At 34.9% G+C, this 24723-nt stretch overlaps 1 protein-coding gene across 3 annotated transcripts; it reads right to left on the bottom strand.

The window, feature by feature from the left end:
- Positions 1-4898: 4898 nt before the first annotated feature.
- On the bottom strand, positions 4899-23120 carry LOC124023144 (LIM domain only protein 7-like). 3 transcript variants are annotated; one of them, XM_046337674.1, is made up of 4 exons: positions 23012-23120; positions 10370-10462; positions 5956-6628; positions 4899-5922 (listed from the first exon to the last, which is right to left on the bottom strand). In XM_046337674.1, exons 2-4 carry the CDS (start codon positions 10456-10458, stop codon positions 5101-5103), a joined length of 1584 nt encoding a protein of 527 aa, XP_046193630.1. In that variant the 5' UTR covers positions 10459-10462; positions 23012-23120; the 3' UTR covers positions 4899-5100. The 3 variants fall into 3 exon arrangements, with proteins under 3 accessions (XP_046193630.1, XP_046193631.1, XP_046193629.1); XM_046337675.1 differs by having other exon boundaries at positions 5989-6628; XM_046337673.1 differs by having other exon boundaries at positions 4899-6628.
- Positions 23121-24723: the final 1603 nt, after the last annotated feature.

Raw genomic sequence — 24723 nt, 5'->3', positions numbered from 1 at the left:
GTGGGTTCCCCTGCTAACTTTGATTAGACATGATGACGTGGGTTCCCCTGCTAACTTTGATTAGACATGATGACGTGGGTTCCCCTGCTAACTTTGATTAGACATGATGACGAGGGTTCCCCTGCTAACTTTGATTAGACATGATGACGTGGGTTCCCCTGCTAACTTTGATTAGACATGATGACGTGGGTTCCCCTGCTAACTTTGATTAGACATGATGACGAGGGTTCCCCTGCTAACTTTGATTAGACATGATGACGTGGGTTCCCCTGCTAACTTTGATTAGACATGATGACGTGGGTTCCCCTGCTAACTTTGATTAGACATGATGACGTGGGTTCCCCTGCTAACTTTGATTAGACATGATGATTTGGGTTCCCCTGCTAACTTTGATTAGACATGATGACGAGGGTTCCCCTGCTAACTTTGATTAGACATGATCCCATGGTTCCCCAGAAACTTTGATTAGACATGATTCTTGGGTTGGAGCTAACTTTGATTAGACATGATGACTGGTTCCCCTGCTAACTTTGATTAGACATGATGACTGGGTTCCCCTGCTAACTTTGATTAGACATGATGACGAGGGTTTCCTGCTAACTTTGATTAGACATGAGGATTCAGGGTTCCCCTGCTAACTTTGATTAGACATGATGACGGGGTTCCCCTGCTAACTTTGATTAGACATGATGACGTGGGTTTGCTAACTTTGATTAGACATGAACATGAGGGTTCCCCTGCTAGCTTTGATTAGACATGATGATGTGGTTAACCCTTCAATACAGCTTTGATTAGACATGATGACTGGGTTCCCCATTGTTTCAAATTGATTAGACATGATGAAACCCCTGCTAACTTTGATTACACATGAAGGGGAAGAAAATAAGAAATATTGTCATTTGTGTCTTTGTAATATTCTGGTAACTTTACTTAAATGTCCCATGTTTCCTCCAGAAACCTGATTGGACGATTCTTGTGGTTGGAGGAATTTGACTTAACGTTCTGTTCCAAACCCTGGGCTCTCTGAGGCTCTCAGCTGTCGCTTGGCAATGCTTTGGATTCAGGTTGTCAACTTTCTATTTGGGAATTATATTTGTCTGGGGTTGCTGGAAATGTGGATCTTTTTTTGTTGAGCCGTGTCATTTGATTTTCAAGTGAACATGAAAGTATAATTGCAATGAGCTTTATTAATCATGGCAAATGATGTGGTCATAATTTCAATACAGCCTAAAATAGCCATTTCACTTCATCCCCATTGTTTCAAATCAATTGATTCTATGAAACAACTGCATTGTTTTAATGTAAAAATGTAAATATATTTCCTCTTCAGTTCTTTGTACCAGTTTGCATTAGTTGTTTGGGCTAAACCTTTCTGGACTGAACAATTGAATGACTACTTCAATTCTGTTCCAAACCATTGTCGGGAAGAATGTCTGAGCCATTCAGTTGTACAGCTATCATTGTAAAAGACAGGATGACATGATTTCACAAATAACGAGCATCTTCTGGTGTGACTAGTTGAATGGTCTTTATTTTATTGTTTTATTCCAGTGTAATTTGATTTTCAAGATACAGAGTAATGTATTGAACACTTTATTAACATGGAATAGCAGTTGTTTTAAAATGTGTCCAGTGTCGATCTGTATCTGTTGCAGTATGATTATATAAAAGAGAAGAAATGTGCAATTAAAAAAATACAGGTATCATTGTCCGGAAAGACACATTTCAGTTGAATGCATTCAGTTGTACAGGTATCATTGTCCTGAAAGACACATTTCAGTTGAATGCATTCAGTTGTACAGGTATCATTGTCCTGAAAGACACATTTCAGTTGAATGCATTCAGTTGTACAGGTATCATTGTCCGGAAAGACACATTTCAGTTGAATGCATTCAGTTGTACAGGTATCATTGTCCGGAAAGACACATTTCAGTTGAATGCATTCAGTTGTACAGGTATCATTGTCTGGAAAGACATAGTTGAATGCATTCAGTTGTACAGGTATCATTGTCTGGAAAGACATAGTTGAATGCATTCAGTTGTACAGGTATCCCCCCTTTTCTTTCTCTAAATGGCTAGTAAAGCAAACAAGAATTGTCTGTTTTAAAAATCCCGAGACAAGTATTGTTTTAAACTGAGTATACTTTAGGTCACATCAAACACCAACCCTGAATGAATTCATAGTCAATTCTGATGTACAATGTTGTGGTCATTTTAGATATATATATATATTTATAACATCTACTACAGTTGTCATTTAGTGAAGTGTTTATATGTCTGGTTGCAGTGTTCATGGCATCTCTCCCTCTATCCGCTGTAGCACAGTGTCACAATATTTATTTAACAAGTCAATTAATAAGAACTAATTATTATTTACAATGACGACCAACACCGGCCAAACCCAGACGACGCTGGGCCGATTGTGCGCCGCCCTATGGGACTCACAATCAACGGCCTGGTTGTGATACAGCCTGGATTCAAACCAGGGTGTCTGTAGTAACAAGGAGCCAGATCTCTCGCAGGATGAATGAATCTGAAGCATTCGTTTAGAAGTCCAGTTGTGGGTGAAGTTGAAGCTCGATGAAACTTGGCTGACATTCTGCTAATTCTCTCATCGATGAAACGTTCGATCTCAATGCAGTTTTCTGTTCCCAAATCTAAAATCTGTAGTGAACAGAGTGGACTAAGTTTTGTAGAGTTGACTAAAAGTTTTTTTTTTAAATTGCATTATTTAGGAGAGCAAGGACGAATTGAGTTACTTGCACGCGCACACTTCACAGAGTCGGCATTCCATAACGGAAATATGCAAATACCTACTAGACCGCGCTTGGCTCTGCTACCTGCAAGATGTCGCTGTGTCGTATGGTTGCAGTCTTGTGAGCTTCGACACAACTTTGCTGTTTTGTACAGAATGTTTTCTCTATCTGTTTCTTCCATGCACTCTTCTATAAAAACAACAGAGCCTTGCATGAGGGCCCGCTGATCCGGAGGACTGGGAGATATCACTCTCCCGAGGCTTACATAAGGCTTTCAAACGGGGCAACACTCCGTAAGAACGCAGGGCCAAACGGTATTCCAGGCTGTGTCCTCAGGGCACGTGCAGACCAGCTGGGAGGCATCTCTCCTTGTCCCAGTCTGTAATCCCAATGTTTCAAATTGACTACCATCATTCCTGTTCCCAATCTGCCTCAATAACTTCCGCCCTGTAGCACTCACATCTGTAATCATGAAGTGCTTTGAGGCTGTTCGCAGCTCACATCAATCCCATCATCCCAGACACCCTGGACACACTTCAATTTGGGCCCCCAACAGATCCACAGACGACGCAATCTCAAATTCACTCCACGCTGTCCTCTCCCGCCGAGAAACGAGGAATACCTGGGTTCCTTGGCGTCCACATTACTGAGAACTTAACATGGTCCTCTCACACCAGCACAGTCATGAAGAAGGTGTGACAGTGCCTCTTTCCCCTTCAGAGACTGAAGAGATTTGGCCCCTCAGATCCTCAGGAACTTTTACGGGTGTACCATCGAAAGCCTCCTGACTGGTTGTATCACCGCCTGGTTTGGCAACTGCTCCGTCCACGACCGCAAGGCCCTAGAGAGGGTGGAGCGGACGGCCATCCAATACATTTATGCCCGAAAAACTGCCAAGGACTCCAGCCGCCTGAGCCATGGACTGTTCTATCTGCTCCTGTCCGGCAGGCGGTACCGGAACATCGAGTCGTGGACCAACGGGCTCCGAAATATACTGAACAAAAACGCAACATGCAACAATTCCAACCATTTTACTGAGTTACAGCTCATACGAGAAAATCTGTCAATTTAAATAAATGAATGTGGCCTTAATCTATGGATTTCACACGACTGGGAATACAGATAAGCATTTTTAAATGGCCCTCAGGAACTCGTCGCAGTATTTTTGAACATTCAAATTGCCAATCGATAAAATGCAATAATGTCCGTAGCTTTTGCCTGTCCATACCATAACCCCACTGTCACCATGGGGCACTCTGTTCACAACGTTGACATCAGCAAACCGCCCTCCCACACAACGCCATACACGTGGTCTGCGGATGTGAGGACAGTTGGATGTACTGCCAAATTCTCTAAAACGACATTGGAGGCGGTTTACAGTAGAAAAATTAACATGAAACTCTGCCAACAGCTCTGGTGGACATTCCTGCAGTCAGCATACCAATTGCACACTCCATTAACTTTAAAGTTGTTGTAGTTTTGTCACACAACACAATGAAACAGATGTCTAGACCGGCCTTTTATTGTCCCGTGTACAAGGTGCACCTGTGTAATAGTCATGCTGTTCAGTCAGCGTGTTGATATGCCACACCTGTCAGGTTGATGGGTTATCTTGGCAAAGTGAGAGATGCTCACTAACAGGGATGTAAACACATTAGTGGACAACATTTCAGAGAAGTAAGCTCTCTGTGCGTGTAGAACATTCCTGGGATCTTTTATTTCAGCTCATTAAACACGGGACCAACACTTTACATGTTGTGTTGATATTTTAGTTCAGTGTCTCTTCTTTCCCCAGGCCATAAAACTGTTGAATATATAACTACCAATGTCCTTCCTCTCTACCACAGACTATCTGCACTCACTCTATGCCCATTCTCAGGTCATATCAGACCTGTATATCAGACCTGTATATCAGACCTGTATATTAGACCTGACCTGTATATCAGACCTGTATATCAGACCTGTATATCAGACCTGTATATCAGACCTGACCTGTATATCAGACCTGTATATCAGACCTGTATATCAGACCTGTATATCAGACCTGTATATTAGACCTGTATATTAGACCTGTATATCAGACCTGTATATCAGACCTGTATATCAGACCTGTATATTAGACCTGTATATCAGACCTGTGTATCAGACCTGTATATCAGACCTGTATATCAGACCTGTATATCAGACCTGTATATCAGACCTGTATATCAGACCTGTATATCAGACCTGTATATCAGACCTGTATATAACAGCATCCTCATGTTTCTTCTTTCATGTCCGGTTGTTATTTCTTTCTCACTGGCTTCGTTGTGCATCGTTGGGAAAGAGCTCACAAGTTAACGTTTCACTGTACTGTGTTCGACCTGCTAATCCTGTGCATGTGACAATACAACTTCACTTGAAACTCCTTGTTCTGCCCACTGTGTTTCATTTGCTCTCTTAGGAAACAACACTGCTGGTGCATCTTGCTTTTACTTCTGAAAATCTTTTTGACTCGTTTCTCACGGAGGTTGACTGTCCACTTTTCAATCACGTAGCAGGAGTCACAGAAGAGCCGTCGGTTCCGTATTCTGACCTCCGCTCCGACCTCCGATGCGCCCAGCAGCTCGGACTTACAGTTGATGCATTTGAAACAGGTCAAATGATAAACGAGCCCCAGGGACTCGATGACCACGGCGGCTCCCTCGACCAGCGCCGTGTCACACAACCTACACATTTCCTTGCCACTCACTGTCCTGCTGCTTTCATGCACGGATAGGAATGACTGGGACTTGGGGCCAGTAGAAGGGGAGGGGGAAGAGGAGGAGGAGGAGGGTGAGGGAGAGCGCTGGGACCATGAAGACTGGTTGCTTCCAACCCCGGCTCCTCTGAGTGAGCTCATGGAGAGAGAGGACATAGTGGCTGAGCCGGAATGACCTCCGACCCGGCCGATGTAGCTGTTGAGGGCAGAGTGAGGCCAACTGTAGTTGAGGATGGAGGAGGTGCTCTCCGGTGTCCACGACGAGCGCCAGGAAGAGCAGATGTCCAGGTTGTCGAGAGACTTGCCTTTCCTGATGGGTCCGGTGGCAGGAGGCTTGCTGGTGGAACACTGGCGGATCCAGCTGTCGTCGTTGCGTAGTCTGACTTTCTTTTTCATCTGCAGGATCTGCTGCGTCTCCAGCTGCACCTTGGGCAGGTTCTGCTGCCTCTCCAGCTGCACCTTGGGCAGGTTCTGCTGCCTCTCCAGCTGCACCTTGGGCAGGTTCTGCTGCCTCTCCAGCTGCACCTTGGGCAGGTTCTGCTGCCTCTCCAGCTGCACCTTGGGCAGGTTCTGCTGCCTCTCCAGCTGCGCCTTGGGCAGGATCTGCTGGCCCTTTATCCATGATGCCTCCACATGGTCCAGCTCAGGAATGGATTTGGACTTTGCCCTGTCTACCCTGGATGTCTCAGGCTGGACCTGGTCAGTACAGCCATAGGAGTCCCCTATCGATAGCTGCTGCTTCTCCCTCTCTCTCTCCCTCTCTCTTTCCTTCTCCCTCTCTCTCTCGCTCTCCTTCTCTCGCTCTCTCTCCCTCTCCTTCTCTCTGCACTGTTGTTCCGCAGCCTCCTGGTGCCCCCTCTCCTCTTCCCTAAAGTCCTCCTTCCTCGTCTGCCACCTCAGCCCCTCCTCCTGTCCCTGTCTCCTTCCCTCTTCCTCCTGCTCCTCTCTCCTCTTCTTCTCCGAGGTGTTTCTCTGTAGTACGACTTCTTCAGTGACATCCACCATGACGTGTCTCCTCAGTGCTTGTATTATGAAGTGCTTCCTCATGTGTTTCTCACAGTAGTAGACAGAGCAGGTCAGACAAAGCTTCATGGCTCTGCGCTCAGAGCAGATGTCACATGGTTCTCCTGGTCTGGTTATTGATTGGGAAAAGAAAAGAGGAATGACCTACTAATCAAATACATGAATCAATAAAAACATATGTTAGATTTACTACACATTCTATCAACTACATGATCCTCCCACAATGCAACAGGATGAAGTTGAAGAGCAACTGCAGAAACTTGCAGTCGACACTTCATGATCTTAGATCACATGATATATTTTGTCAAGTTCATCAGTCAGACAATTTTTATCCCCAGAATGGAAAACACTTTGAAAGACTTGACAAAAGTGATCCGCCCAGAATCGGCCATTGAGACGATGCAAGACTTTTGGTCTCACACAATCACACAGAGAATCTGCGCATGTGCTGGGGTGGGCTTCACTCTGCTAACCGTGGTAGCTATGGGAACCAAACAGCAGAGAAGTTTAGAGTCATGCTTCAACGCTCCTAGTTGTTGCAGAAATGTACACTATACAGTATATTTAAAAAAGTATGTGGACACCCCTTCAAATTTGTATGGATCTGTGCACAACATTTGAGAGAAATAAGCTTTTTGTTCATATGGAACATTCTTGGGTCTTTTATTTCAGCTCATGAAACATGGGACCAACACTTTACATGTGTGTTGCGCTTATATTTTTATTCAGTATATAATAACCTTGATCTGTTTCACTACAATATGCATAATTTAATATGTTATTATATGGAGGTAAAGCAGTAGCATCCTTTAATATGTTATTATAATGAGGTAAAGCAGTAGCATCCTTTAATATTTTATTATAATGAGGTAAAGCAGTAGCATCCTTTAATATTTTATTATAATGAGGTAAAGCAGTAGCATCCTTTAATATTTTATTATAATGAGGTAAAGCAGTAGCATCGTTTAATATGTTATTATAATGAGGTAAAGCAGTAGCATCCTTTAATATTTCATTATAATGAGGTAAAGCAGTAACATCCTTTAATATTTTATTATATGCTGGTAAAGCAGTAGCATCCTTTAATATTTTATTATAATGAGGTAAAGCAGTAGCATCCTTTAATATTTTATTATATGGAGGTAAAGCAGTAGCATCCTTTAATATTTTATTATATGCTGGTAAAGCAGTAGCATCCTTTAATATTTTATTATATGGAGGTAAAGCAGTAGCATATTTTATTATAATGAGGTAAAGCAGTAGCATCCTTTAATATTTTATTATATGGAGGTAAAGCAGTAGCATCCTTTAATATGTTATTATAATGAGGTAAAGCAGTAGCATCCTTTAATATTTTATTATAATGAGGTAAAGCAGTAGCATCCTTTAATATTTTATTATAATGAGGTAAAGCAGTAGCATCCTTTAATATTTTATTATAATGAGGTAAAGCAGTAGCATCGTTTAATATGTTATTATAATGAGGTAAAGCAGTAGCATCCTTTAATATTTCATTATAATGAGGTAAAGCAGTAACATCCTTTAATATTTTATTATATGCTGGTAAAGCAGTAGCATCCTTTAATATTTTATTATAATGAGGTAAAGCAGTAAATCAAATCAAATCAAATTTATTTATATAGCCCTTCGTACATCAGCTGATATCTCAAAGTGCTGTACAGAAACCCAGCCTAAAACCCCAAACAGCAAACAATGCAGGTGTAAAAGCACGGTGGCTAGGAAAAACTCCCTAGAAAGGCCAAAACCTAGGAAGAAACCTAGAGAGGAACCGGGCTATGTGGGGTGGCCAGTCCTCTTCTGGCTGTGCCGGGTAGAGATTATAACAGAAAATGACCAAGATGTTCAAATGTTCATAAATGACCAGCATGGTCAAATAATAATAAGGCAGTAGCATCCTTTAATATTTTATTATATGGAGGTAAAGCAGTAGCATCCTTTAATATTTTATTATATGCTGGTAAAGCAGTAGCATCCTTTAATATTTTATTATATGGAGGTAAAGCAGTAGCATATTTTATTATAATGAGGTAAAGCAGTAGCATCCTTTAATATTTTATTATATGGAGGTAAAGCAGTAGCATCATTTAATATTTTATTATAATGAGGTAAAGCAGTAGCATCCTTTAATATTTTATTATATGGAGGTAAAGCAGTAGCATCCTTTAATATTTTATTATAATGAGGTAAAGCAGTAGCATCCTTTAATATTTTATTATATGGAGGTAAAGCAGTAGCATCCTTTAATATTTTATTATATGGAGGTAAAGCAGTAGCATCATTTAATATTTTATTATAATGAGGTAAAGCAGTAGCATCCTTTAATATTTTATTATAATGAGGTAAAGCAGTAGCATCCTTTAATATTTTATTATAATGAGGTAAAGCAGTAGCATCCTTTAATATTTTATTATATGGAGGTAAAGCAGTAGCATCCTTTAATATTTTATTATAATGAGGTAAAGCAGTAGCATCCTTTAATATTGTATTATAATGAGGTAAAGCAGTAGCATCATTTAATATTTTATTATAATGAGGTAAAGCAGTAGCATCCTTTAATATTTTATTATAATGAGGTAAAGCAGTAGCATCCTTTAATATTTTATTATAATGAGGTAAAGCAGTAGCATCCTTTAATATTTTATTATATGGAGGTAAAGCAGTAGCATCCTTTAATATTTTATTATACACTGGTAAAGCAGTAGCATCCTTTAATATTTTATTATAATGAGGTAAAACAGTAGCATCCTTTAATATTTTATTGTATGGAGGTAAAGCAGTATCATCCTTTAATATTTTATTATATATATATATATTTTTTAAACCTTTATTTAACCTCGCAAGTCAGTTAAGAACATATTCTTATTTTCAATGACGGCCTGGGAACAGTGGGTTAACTGCCTGTTCAGGGGCAGAACGACAGATTTGTACCTTGTCAGCTCAGGGGTTTGAACTCGCAACCTTCCGGTTACTAGTCCAGCGCTCTAAACACTAGGCTACGCTGCCGCCCATAATGAGGTAAAGCAGTAGCATCCTTTAATATTTATTATAATGAGGTAAAGCAGTACCATTATTTAATATTTTATTATATGGAGGTAAAGCAGTAGCATCCTTTAATATTTTATTATAATGAGGTAAAGCAGTAGCATCCTTTAATATTTTATTATAAGGAGGTTAAGCAGTAGCATCCTTTAATATTTTATTATACACTGGTAAAGCAGTAGCATCCTTTAATATTTTATTATAATGAGGTAAAGCAGTAGCATCCTTTAATATTTTATTGTATGGAGGTAAAGCAGTATCATCCTTTAATATTTTATTATATATATATATATTTTTTCTAAACCTTTATTTAACCTCGCAAGTCAGTTAAGAACATATTCTTATTTTCAATGACGGCCTGGGAACAGTGGGTTAACTGCCTGTTCAGGGGCAGAACGACAGATTTGTACCTTGTCAGCTCAGGGGTTTGAACTCGCAACCTTCCGGTTACTAGTCCAGCGCTCTAAACACTAGGCTACGCTGCCGCCCATAATGAGGTAAAGCAGTAGCATCCTTTAATATTTTATTATAATGAGGTAAAGCAGTAGCATCCTTTAATATTTTATTATAAGGAGGTTAAGCAGTAGCATCCTTTAATATTTTATTATACACTGGTAAAGCAGTAGCATCCTTTAATATTTTATTATAATGAGGTAAAGCAGTAACATCCTTTAATATTTTATTATAATGAGGTAAAGCAGTAGCATCTTTTAATATTTTATTATACGCTGGTAGAGCAGTAGCATCCTTGTAGTTTCTCTGTTTTGGAAGGTAGAATAAAGGGTCTTACTCTGCTTTTGGCTGAGAGACCTTTTCTCTCTCTTTGAAATAACGAGGGGAATCCATTGAACGGTCACTCTTCATTGATGTTGCTGACATACAACTGGAGGGAACAGAAAACCAGAAGAGAGAAACTCTCAGCATCAGAGAGTCGTCATTGTAAATATGAATTTGTTCTTAACTGATGTGTATTATAGTCCTATAACAACACAGACAGTACACATACACCTATTATAACAACACAGAGAGACAGTACACAGACACCTATTATAGTCCTATAACAACACAGACAGTACACAGACACCTATTATAGTCCTATAACAACACAGACAGTACACAGACACCTATTATAACAACACAGAGAGACAGTACACAGACACCTATTATAGTCCTATAACAACACAGAGAGACAGTACACAGAAACCTATTATAGTCCTATAACAACACAGAGAGACAGTACGCAGACACCTATTATAACAACACAGAGAGACATTACGCAGACACCTATTAGAGTCCTATAACAACACAGAGAGACAGTACACAGACACCTATTAGAGTCCTATAACAACACAGAGAGACAGTACACAGACACCTATTATAGTCCTATAACAACAGAGAGAGACATTACGCAGAAACCTATTAGAGTCCTATAACAACACAGAGAGACAGTACGCAGACACATATTATAACAACACAGAGAGACAGTATACAGACACCTATTATAGTCCTATAACAACACAGAGAGACAGTACACAGACACCTATTATAACAACACAGAGAGACAGTACACAGACACCTATTATAGTCCTATAACAACACAGAGAGACAGTACACAGACACCTATTATAGTCCTATAACAACACAGAGAGACAGTACGCAGACACATATTATAACAACACAGAGAGACAGTACACAGACACCTATTATAGTCCTATAACAACACAGAGAGACAGTACACAGACACCTATTATAACAACACAGAGAGACAGTACACAGACACCTATTATAACAACACAGAGAGACAGTACACAGACACCTATTTATAACAACACAGAGACAGTACACAGACACCTATTATAGTCCTATAACAACACAGAGAGACAGTATACAGACACCTATTATAGTCCTATAACAACACAGAGAGACAGTACACAGACACATATTATAACAACACAGAGAGACAGTACACAGACACCTATTATAACAACACAGAGAGACAGTACACAGACACCTATTATAACAACACAGAGAGACAGTATACAGACACCTATTATAGTCCTATAACAACACAGAGAGACAGTACACAGACACCTATTATAACAACACAGAGAGACAGTATACAGACACCTATTATAGTCCTATAACAACACAGAGAGACAGTACACAGACACCTATTATAACAACACAGAGAGATAGTACACAGACACCTATTATAGTCCTATAACAACACAGAGAGATAGTACACAGACACCTATTATAACAACACAGAGAGACAGTACACAGACACCTATTATAACAACACAGAGAGACAGTATACAGACACCTATTATAGTCCTATAACAACACAGAGAGACAGTACACAGACACCTATTATAACAACACAGAGAGATAGTACACAGACACCTATTATAGTCCTATAACAACACAGAGAGATAGTACACAGACACCTATTATAACAACACAGAGAGACAGTACACAGACACCTATTATAACAACACAGAGAGATAGTACACAGACACCTATTATAGTCCTATAACAACACAGAGAGATAGTACACAGACACCTATTATAACAACACAGAGAGACAGTACACAGACACCTATTATAACAACACAGAGAGACAGTACACAGACACCTATTATAACAACACAGAGAGACAGTACAAGATGCATAATGAACCACCTAAAAGTTTCAGATTGTTATATGGTCTATCTATGTAGACTAGGAGTTCTCACATATTTTGCTTAGCGACTCACCAACTGAGGTGTCTGTTGAGTCGCGATCCACCAACTGAGGTGTCTGTTGAGTCGCGATCCACCAACTGAGGTGTCTGTTGAGTCGCGATCCACCAACTGAGGTGTCTGTTGAGTCGCGACCCACCAACTGAGGTGTCTGTTGAGTCGCGACCCACCAACTGAGGTGTCTGTTGAGTCGCGATCCACCAACTGAGGTGTCTGTTGAGTCGCGACCCACCAACTGAGGTGTCTGTTGAGTCGCGATCCACCAATAAGGGTTGAAAGGTGAAAAAATATACACAGACTAAAGAATAAATATAAAATAGATCAATGAACCCCTTCTTCAATACATCTAACTGAATGTAGATCTGAGAAAGAGCTATTGGGACCAATTATAAGAAATGGACTGCATAATAATAACATTATTTGTAACTGCCATAGACCATATAACAATGTTGAAACCTTTAGACCCTGTGAATGGAGATAACACCAGACCAACAACACAGAGGCACCAGCCTCCTAGGACATGACACACCTATTATACACTATAACATAATATATAATAATATAAATGCCATTTAGCAGACGCTTTTATCCAAAGCGACTTACAGTCATGTGTGCATACATTCTACGTATGGGTGGTCCCGGGGATCGAACCCACTACCCTGGCGTTACAAGCGCCATGCTCTACCAACTGAGCTACAGAAGGACCATAACAATAAGAGACATGATACAGACACACCTATTATAAACTATAACATTACTAAGAGACATGATACACCTATTATAAACTATAACATTACTAAGAGACATGATACAGACACACCTATTATAAACTATAACATTACTAAGAGACATGATACAGACACACCTATTATAAACTATAACATTAAGAGACATGACACAGACACACCTATTATAAACTATAACATTAAGAGACATGATACAGACACACCTATTATAAACTATAACATTACTAAGAGACATGATACACCTATTATAAACTATAACATTAAGAGACATGATACAGACACACCTATTATAAACTATAACATTAAGAGACATGATACAGACACACCTATTATAAACTATAACATTACTAAGAGACATGATACACCTATTATAAACTATAACATTACTAAGAGACATGATACAGACACACCTATTATAAACTATAACATTACTAAGAGACATGACACACCTATTATAAACTATAACATTAAGAGACATGATACAGACACACCTATTATAAACTATAACATTACTAAGAGACATGACACAGACACACCTATTATAAACTATAACATTACTAAGAGACATGATACACCTATTATAAACTATAACATTACTAAGAGACATGACACACCTATTATAAACTATAACATTAAGAGACATGACACAGACACACCTATTATAAACTATAACATTACTAAGAGACATGATACACCTATTATAAACTATAACATTAAGAGACATGATACACCTATTATAAACTATAACATTAAGAGACATGATACAGACACACCTATTATAAACTATAACATTAAGAGACATGATACAGACACACCTATTATAAACTATAACATTAAGAGACATGATACAGACACACCTATTATAAACTATAACATTACTAAGAGACATGACACAGACACACCTATTATAAACTATAACATTAAGAGACATGATACAGACACACCTATTATAAACTATAACATTAAGAGACATGATACAGACACACCTATTATAAACTATAACATTACTAAGAGACATGATACACCTATTATAAACTATAACATTACTAAGAGACATGATACAGACACACCTATTATAAACTATAACATTAAGAGACATGATACAGACACACCTATTATAAACTATAACATTACTAAGAGACATGATACAGACACACCTATTATAAACTATAACATTACTAAGAGACATGATACACCTATTATACACTATAACATTACTAAGAGACATGATACAGACACACCTATTATAAACTATAACATTAAGAGACATGATACAGACACACCTATTATAAACTATAACATTAAGAGACATGACACAGACACACCTATTATAAACTATAACATTACTAAGAGACATGACACACCTATTATAAACTATAACATTAAGAGACATGACACAGACACACCTATTATAAACTATAACATTACTAAGAGACATGATACAGACACACCTATTATAAACTATAACATTACTAAGAGACATGATACACCTATTATAAACTATAACATTAAGAGACATGATACAGACACACCTATTATAAACTATAACATTAAGAGACATGACACACCTATTATAAACTATAACATTACTAAGAGACATGATACAGACACACCTATTATAAACTATAACATTACTAAGAGACATGATACAGACACACCTATTATAAACTATAACATTACTAAGAGACATGATACAGACACACCTATTATACACTATAACATTAAGAGACATGACACAGACACACCTATTATAAACTATAACATTAAGAGACATGATACAGACACACCTATTATAAACTATAACATTACTAAGAGACATGATACACCTATTATAAACTATAACATTAAGAGACATGATACACCTATTATAAACTATAACATTAAGAGACATGACACAGACACACCTATTATAAACTATAACATTACTAAGAGACATGACACACCTATTATAAACTATAACATTACTAAGAGACATGACACACCTATTATAAACTATAACATTACTAAGAGACATGACACACCTATTATAAACTATAACATTACTAAGAGACATGACACACCTATTATACACTATAACATTACTAAGAGACATGACACAGACACACCTATTATAAACTATAACATTACTAAGAGACATGACACACCTATTATAAACTATAACATTACTAAGAGACATGACACACCTATTATAAACTATAACATTACTAAGAGACATGACACACCTATTATAAACTATAACATTACTAAGAGACATGACACACCTATTATACACTATAACATTACTAAGAGACATGATACAGACACACCTATTATAAACTATAACATTAAGAGACATGACACAGACACACCTATTATAAACTATAACATTACTAAGAGACATGATACACCTATTATAAACTATAACATTACTAAGAGACATGATACAGACACACCTATTATAAACTATAACATTAAGAGACATGATACACCTATTATAAACTATAACATTAAGAGACATGATACACCTATTATAAACTATAACATTAAGAGACATGATACACCTATTATAAACTATAACATTAAGAGACATGATACACCTATTATAAACTATAACATTAAGAGACATGACACAGACACACCTATTATAAACTATAACATTAAGAGACATGATACAGACACACCTATTATAAACTATAACATTAAGAGACATGATACACCTATTATACACTATAACATTAAGAGACATGATACACCTATTATAAACTATAACATTAAGAGACATGATACACCTATTATAAACTATAACATTAAGAGACATGACACAGACACACCTATTATAAACTATAACATTAAGAGACATGATACAGACACACCTATTATAAACTATAACATTAAGAGACATGACACACCTATTATAAACTATAACATTACTAAGAGACATGATACAGACACACCTATTATAAACTATAACATTAAGAGACATGATACAGACACACCTATTATAAACTATAACATTACTAAGAGACATGATACAGACACACCTATTATAAACTATAACATTACTAAGAGACATGATACAGACACACCTATTATACACTATAACATTAAGAGACATGACACACCTATTATAAACTATAACATTACTAAGAGACATGATACAGACACACCTATTATAAACTATAACATTACTAAGAGACATGATACACCTATTATAAACTATAACATTACTAAGAGACATGATACACCTATTATAAACTATAACATTACTAAGAGACATGATACAGACACACCTATTATAAACTATAACATTAAGAGACATGATACAGACACACCTATTATAAACTATAACATTAAGAGACATGATACAGACACACCTATTATAAACTATAACATTACTAAGAGACATGATACAGACACACCTATTATAAACTATAACATTACTAAGAGACATGATACACCTATTATAAACTATAACATTAAGAGACATGATACAGACACACCTATTATAAACTATAACATTACTAAGAGACATGATACACCTATTATAAACTATAACATTACTAAGAGACATGATACAGACACACCTATTATAAACTATAACATTAAGAGACATGATACAGACACACCTATTATAAACTATAACATTACTAAGAGACATGATACAGACACACCTATTATAAACTATAACATTACTAAGAGACATGATACAGACACACCTATTATAAACTATAACATTAAGAGACATGATACAGACACACCTATTATAAACTATAACATTACTAAGAGACATGATACAGACACACCTATTATAAACTATAACATTAAGAGACATGATACAGACACACCTATTATAAACTATAACATTACTAAGAGACATGATACAGACACACCTATTATAAACTATAACATTACTAAGAGACATGATACAGACACACCTATTATAAACTATAACATTAAGAGACATGATACAGACACACCTATTATAAACTATAACATTACTAAGAGACATGATACAGACACACCTATTATAAACTATAACATTACTAAGAGACATGATACACCTATTATAAACTATAACATTACTAAGAGACATGATACAGACACACCTATTATAAACTATAACATTACTAAGAGACATGATACAGACACACCTATTATAAACTATAACATTAAGAGACATGATACAGACACACCTATTATAAACTATAACATTAAGAGACATGATACAGACACACCTATTATAAACTATAACATTACTAAGAGACATGATACACCTATTATAAACTATAACATTACTAAGAGACATGATACACCTATTATAAACTATAACATTACTAAGAGACATGATACAGACACACCTATTATAAACTATAACATTAAGAGACATGATACAGACACACCTATTATAAACTATAACATTAAGAGACATGATACAGACACACCTATTATAAACTATAACATTACTAAGAGACATGATACAGACACACCTATTATAAACTATAACATTACTAAGAGACATGACACACCTATTATAAACTATAACATTAAGAGACATGATACAGACACACCTATTATAAACTATAACATTACTAAGAGACATGATACAGACACACCTATTATAAACTATAACATTACTAAGAGACATGATACACCTATTATAAACTATAACATTAAGAGACATGATACAGACACACCTATTATAAACTATAACATTACTAAGAGACATGATACAGACACACCTATTATAAACTATAACATTACTAAGAGACATGATACACCTATTATAAACTATAACATTAAGAGACATGATACACCTATTATAAACTATAACATTAAGAGACATGATACACCTATTATAAACTATAACATTAAGAGACATGACACAGACACACCTATTATAAACTATAACATTACTAAGAGACATGACACACCTATTATAAACTATAACATTACTAAGAGACATGACACACCTATTATAAACTATAACATTACTAAGAGACATGACAACCTATTATAAACTATAACATTATAAACTATAACATTACTAAGAGACATGACACACCTATTATAAACTATAACATTACTAAGAGACATGATACACCTATTATAAACTATAACATTACTAAGAGACATGACACAGACACACCTATTATAAACTATAACATTAAGAGACATGATACACCTATTATAAACTATAACATTACTAAGAGACATGATACACCTATTATAAACTATAACATTAAGAGACATGATACAGACACACCTATTATAAACTATAACATTACTAAGAGACATGATACAGACACACCTATTATAAACTATAACATTACTAAGAGACATGATACACCTATTATAAACTATAACATTAAGAGACATGATACACCTATTATAAACTATAACATTAAGAGACATGATACACCTATTATAAACTATAACATTAAGAGACATGACACAGACACACCTATTATAAACTATAACATTACTAAGAGACATGACACACCTATTATAAACTATAACATTACTAAGAGACATGACACACCTATTATAAACTATAACATTACTAAGAGACATGACACACCTATTATAAACTATAACATTACTAAGAGACATGACACACCTATTATAAACTATAACATTACTAAGAGACATGATACACCTATTATAAACTATAACATTACTAAGAGACATGACACAGACACACCTATTATAAACTATAACATTAAGAGACATGATACACCTATTATAAACTATAACATTAAGAGACATGATACACCTATTATAAACTATAACATTAAGAGACATGATACACCTATTATAAACTATAACATTAAGAGACATGATACACCTATTATAAACTATAACATTAAGAGACATGATACAGACACACCTATTATAAACTATAACATTACTAAGAGACATGATACACCTATTATAAACTATAACATTAAGAGACATGATACACCTATTATAAACTATAACATTAAGAGACATGATACACCTATTATAAACTATAACATTAAGAGACATGACACAGACACACCTATTATAAACTATAACATTACTAAGAGACATGATACAGACACACCTATTATAAACTATAACATTACTAAGAGACATGATACACCTATTATAAACTATAACATTAAGAGACATGATACACCTATTATAAACTATAACATTAAGAGACATGACACACCTATTATACACTATAACATTACTAAGAGACATGATACAGACACACCTATTATAAACTATAACATTATTAAGAGACATGATACACCTATTATAAACTATAACAATAAGAGACATGATACAGACACACCTATTATAAACTATAACATTACTAAGAGACATGACACAGACACACCTATTATAAACTATAACATTACTAAGAGACATGATACAGACACACCTATTATAAACTATAACATTACTAAGAGACATGATACAGACACACCTATTATAAACTATAACATTACTAAGAGACATGATACAGACACACCTATTATAAACTATAACATTACTAAGAGACATGATACAGACACACCTATTATAAACTATAACAATAAGAGACATGATACAGACACACCTATTATAAACTATAACATTAAGAGACATGATACAGACACACCTATTATAAACTATAACATTACTAAGAGACATGACACACCTATTATAAACTATAACATTAAGAGACATGATACAGACACACCTATTATAAACTATAACATTACTAAGAGACATGACACACCTATTATAAACTATAACATTAAGAGACATGATACAGACACACCTATTATAAACTATAACATTACTAAGAGACATGACACACCTATTATAAACTATAACATTAAGAGACATGATACAGACACACCTATTATAAACTATAACATTATTAAGAGACATGATACACCTATTATAAACTATAACATTAAGAGACATGATACACCTATTATAAACTATAACATTAAGAGACATGACACAGACACACCTATTATAAACTATAACATTATTAAGAGACATGATACACCTATTATACACTATAACATTACTAAGAGACATGATACAGACACACCTATTATAAACTATAACATTATTAAGAGACATGATACACCTATTATAAACTATAACAATAAGAGACATGATACAGACACACCTATTATAAACTATAACATTACTAAGAGACATGATACACCTATTATAAACTATAACATTACTAAGAGACATGACACAGACACACCTATTATAAACTATAACATTAAGAGACATGATACAGACACACCTATTATACACTATAACATTAAGAGACATGATACAGACACACCTATTATAAACTATAACATTACTAAGAGACATGATACAGACACACCTATTATAAACTATAACAATAAGAGACATGATACAGACACACCTATTATAAACTATAACATTAAGAGACATGACACACCTATTATAAACTATAACATTACTAAGAGACATGACACACCTATTATAAACTATAACATTACTAAGAGACATGATACAGACACACCTATTATAAACTATAACATTAAGAGACATGATACAGACACACCTATTATACACTATAACATTAAGAGACATGATACAGACACACCTATTATAAACTATAACATTACTAAGAGACATGATACAGACACACCTATTATAAACTATAACATTACTAAGAGACATGATACACCTATTATAAACTATAACATTACTAAGAGACATGACACAGACACACCTATTATAAACTATAACAATAAGAGACATGATACAGACACACCTATTATAAACTATAACATTACTAAGAGACATGATACACCTATTATAAACTATAACATTACTAAGAGACATGACACAGACACACCTATTATAAACTATAACAATAAGAGACATGATACAGACACACCTATTATAAACTATAACATTATTAAGAGACATGATACACCTATTATAAACTATAACATTACTAAGAGACATGATACAGACACACCTATTATAAACTATAACATTATTAAGAGACATGATACACCTATTATAAACTATAACATTAAGAGACATGACACAGACACACCTATTATAAACTATAACATTATTAAGAGACATGATACACCTATTATACACTATAACATTACTAAGAGACATGATACAGACACACCTATTATAAACTATAACATTAAGAGACATGATACAGACACACCTATTATACACTATAACATTACTAAGAGACATGACACAGACACACCTATTATACACTATAACATTACTAAGAGACATGATACACCTATTATACACTATAACATTACTAAGAGACATGATACAGACACACCTATTATAAACTATAACATTACTAAGAGACATGATACAGACACACCTATTATAAACTATAACATTATTAAGAGACATGATACACCTATTATACACTATAACATTATTAAGAGACATGATACAGACACACCTATTATAAACTATAACATTATTAAGAGACATGATACAGACACACCTATTATAAACTATAACATTATTAAGAGACATGATACACCTATTATAAACTATAACATTATTAAGAGACATGATACACCTATTATAAACTATAACATTATTAAGAGACATGATACACCTATTATACACTATAACATTATTAAGAGACATGATACAGACACACCTATTATAAACTATAACATTATTAAGAGACATGATACACCTATTATAAACTATAACATTATTAAGAGACATGATACACCTATTATACACTATAACATTATTAAGAGACATGATACAGACACACCTATTATACACTATAACATTATTAAGAGACATGATACACCTATTATACACTATAACATTACTAAGAGACATGACACAGACACACCTATTATACACTATAACATTACTAAGAGACATGATACACCTATTATACACTATAACATTACTAAGAGACATGATACAGACACACCTATTATAAACTATAACATTACTAAGAGACATGATACAGACACACCTATTATAAACTATAACATTACTAAGAGACATGATACACCTATTATAAACTATAACATTACTAAGAGACATGATACACCTATTATAAACTATAACATTACTAAGAGACATGATACAGACACACCTATTATAAACTATAACATTACTAAGAGACATGACACACCTATTATAAACTATAACATTACTAAGAGACATGATACACCTATTATAAACTATAACATTACTAAGAGACATGATACAGACACACCTATTATAAACTATAACATTAAGAGACATGATACAGACACACCTATTATAAACTATAACATTACTAAGAGACATGATACAGACACACCTATTATAAACTATAACATTAAGAGACATGATACAGACACACCTATTATAAACTATAACATTAAGAGACATGATACAGACACACCTATTATAAACTATAACATTACTAAGAGACATGACACACCTATTATAAACTATAACATTAAGAGACATGACACAGACACACCTATTATAAACTATAACATTACTAAGAGACATGATACACCTATTATACACTATAACATTACTAAGAGACATGATACACCTATTATACACTATAACATTACTAAGAGACATGATACACCTATTATACACTATAACATTACTAAGAGACATGATACAGACACACCTATTATAAACTATAACATTACTAAGAGACATGATACAGACACACCTATTATAAACTATAACATTACTAAGAAATTGTTGTAATAGTCACAAACATACAATATGTTATCTGACATGTTTTCTATTTTGATTAACTGAAACCTATTTGTGAACAATCACATTATGATAAATAAGAAAAGAAATGCCAGTTAATTCAATCATCTGTTAAACCTCTGAAGAGGTTAATTTTTCATTGAACCAGAAAGGAGAACCAACCTACAGGTACTGTAACTGTGAATGTCCAATCACTGATCACATACATACCTGAGAGAAGCCTCCTAATTTTATCCGACAGAATTGTGTCACCTGCTCTTGCTTTCCGTGGCTTGTTCTTTTCTAACTTTCACTATGAATGTTTTCTGATAAAACGGGGTTTTGAGACTTTGCCCCTGCAAAGCAATAAAGCGTGCAGTTTTACACACACACACACACACACACACACACACACACACACACACACACACACACACACACACACACACACACACACACACACACACACACACACACACACACACACACACACACACACACCCACACGAAGGTCCCTGCTTAATCATTCAAACAATATCCTTTATGGACTTTATGACTGACGAGAAACCCTGGATGTCCTTCGTGTCTCTGTTAGCCTGCCGAGCTAAAGCCCAGTCTTCAGGTTTCACACAAAACTACTCACAGAGCCACATACATCACACTTCGCAAGAACACATGTTTTGAATCCATTCCACTTTATTGATAATATTCAATAATTGTTGTCATCATCAATAAGTAAAGCTGTTCCTTAAATCTCTCAGAGATAATCTTCTTCTCCCATCTAAAAACATCAGTGGTATTATAAATAATAAAGGACATTGTTGTCATCATCAATAAGTAAAGCTGTTCCTTAAATCTCTCAGAGATAATCTTCTTCTCCCATCTAAAAACATCAGTGGTATTATAAATAATAAAGGACATTGTTGTCATCATCAATAAGTAAAGCTGTTCCTTAAATCTCTCAGAGATAATCTTCTTCTCCCATCTAAAATCATCAGTGGTATTATAAATAATAAAGGACATTGTTGTCATCATCAATAAGTAAAGCTGTTCCTTAAATCTCTCAGAGATAATCTTCTTCTCCCATCTAAAATCATCAGTGGTATTATAAATAATAAAGGACATTGTTGTCATCATCAATAAGTAAAGCTGTTCCTTAAATCTCTCAGAGATAATCTTCTTCTCCCATCTAAAATCATCAGTGGTATTATAAATAATAAAGGACATTGTTGTCATCATCAATAAGTAAAGCTGTTCCTTAAATCTCTCAGAGATAATCTTCTTCTCCCATCTAAAATCATCAGTGGTATTATAAATAATAAAGGACATTGTTGTCATCATCAATAAGTAAAGCTGTTCCTTAAATCTCTCAGAGATAATCTTCTTCTCCCATCTAAAATCATCAGTGGTATTATAAATAATAAAGGACATTGTTGTCATCATCAATAAGTAAAGCTGTTCCTTAAATCTCTCAGAGATAATCTTCTTCTCCCATCTAAAATCATCAGTGGTATTATAAATAATAAAGGACATTGTTGTCATCATCAATAAGTAAAGCTGTTCCTTAAATCTCTCAGAGATAATCTTCTTCTCCCATCTAAAATCATCAGTGGTATTATAAATAATAAAGGACATTGTTGTCATCATCAATAAGTAAAGCTGTTCCTTAAATCTCTCAGAGATAATCTTCTTCTCCCATCTAAAATCATCAGTGGTATTATAAATAATAAAGGACATTGTTGTCATCATCAATAAGTAAAGCTGTTCCTTAAATCTCTCAGAGATAATCTTCTTCTCCCATCTAAAATCATCAGTGGTATTATAAATAATAAAGGACATTGTTGTCATCATCAATAAGTAAAGCTGTTCCTTAAATCTCTCAGAGATAATCTTCTTCTCCCATCTAAAATCATCAGTGGTATTATAAATAATAAAGGACATTG

This window comes from Oncorhynchus gorbuscha, unplaced genomic scaffold (assembly GCF_021184085.1).
Source record: "Oncorhynchus gorbuscha isolate QuinsamMale2020 ecotype Even-year unplaced genomic scaffold, OgorEven_v1.0 Un_scaffold_1505, whole genome shotgun sequence".
Lineage (NCBI taxonomy): Eukaryota > Metazoa > Chordata > Actinopteri > Salmoniformes > Salmonidae > Oncorhynchus > Oncorhynchus gorbuscha.
The sequence above is the reverse complement of the archived record's forward strand: the minus strand, read 5'-3'. Positions and strand labels throughout refer to the sequence as shown.

Bases quoted from the DNA above. Each gene is read 5' to 3' on its own strand.
- LOC124023144 (XM_046337673.1), bottom strand. From the start codon at position 10,458: ATGTCAGCAACATCAATGAAGAGTGACCGTTCAATGGATTCCCCTCGT. The intron at 6,629-10,369 runs GTAAGACCCTTT...ATCAATAACCAG, and splicing joins GTCTCTCAGCCAAAAGCAGA to ACCAGGAGAACCATGTGACA.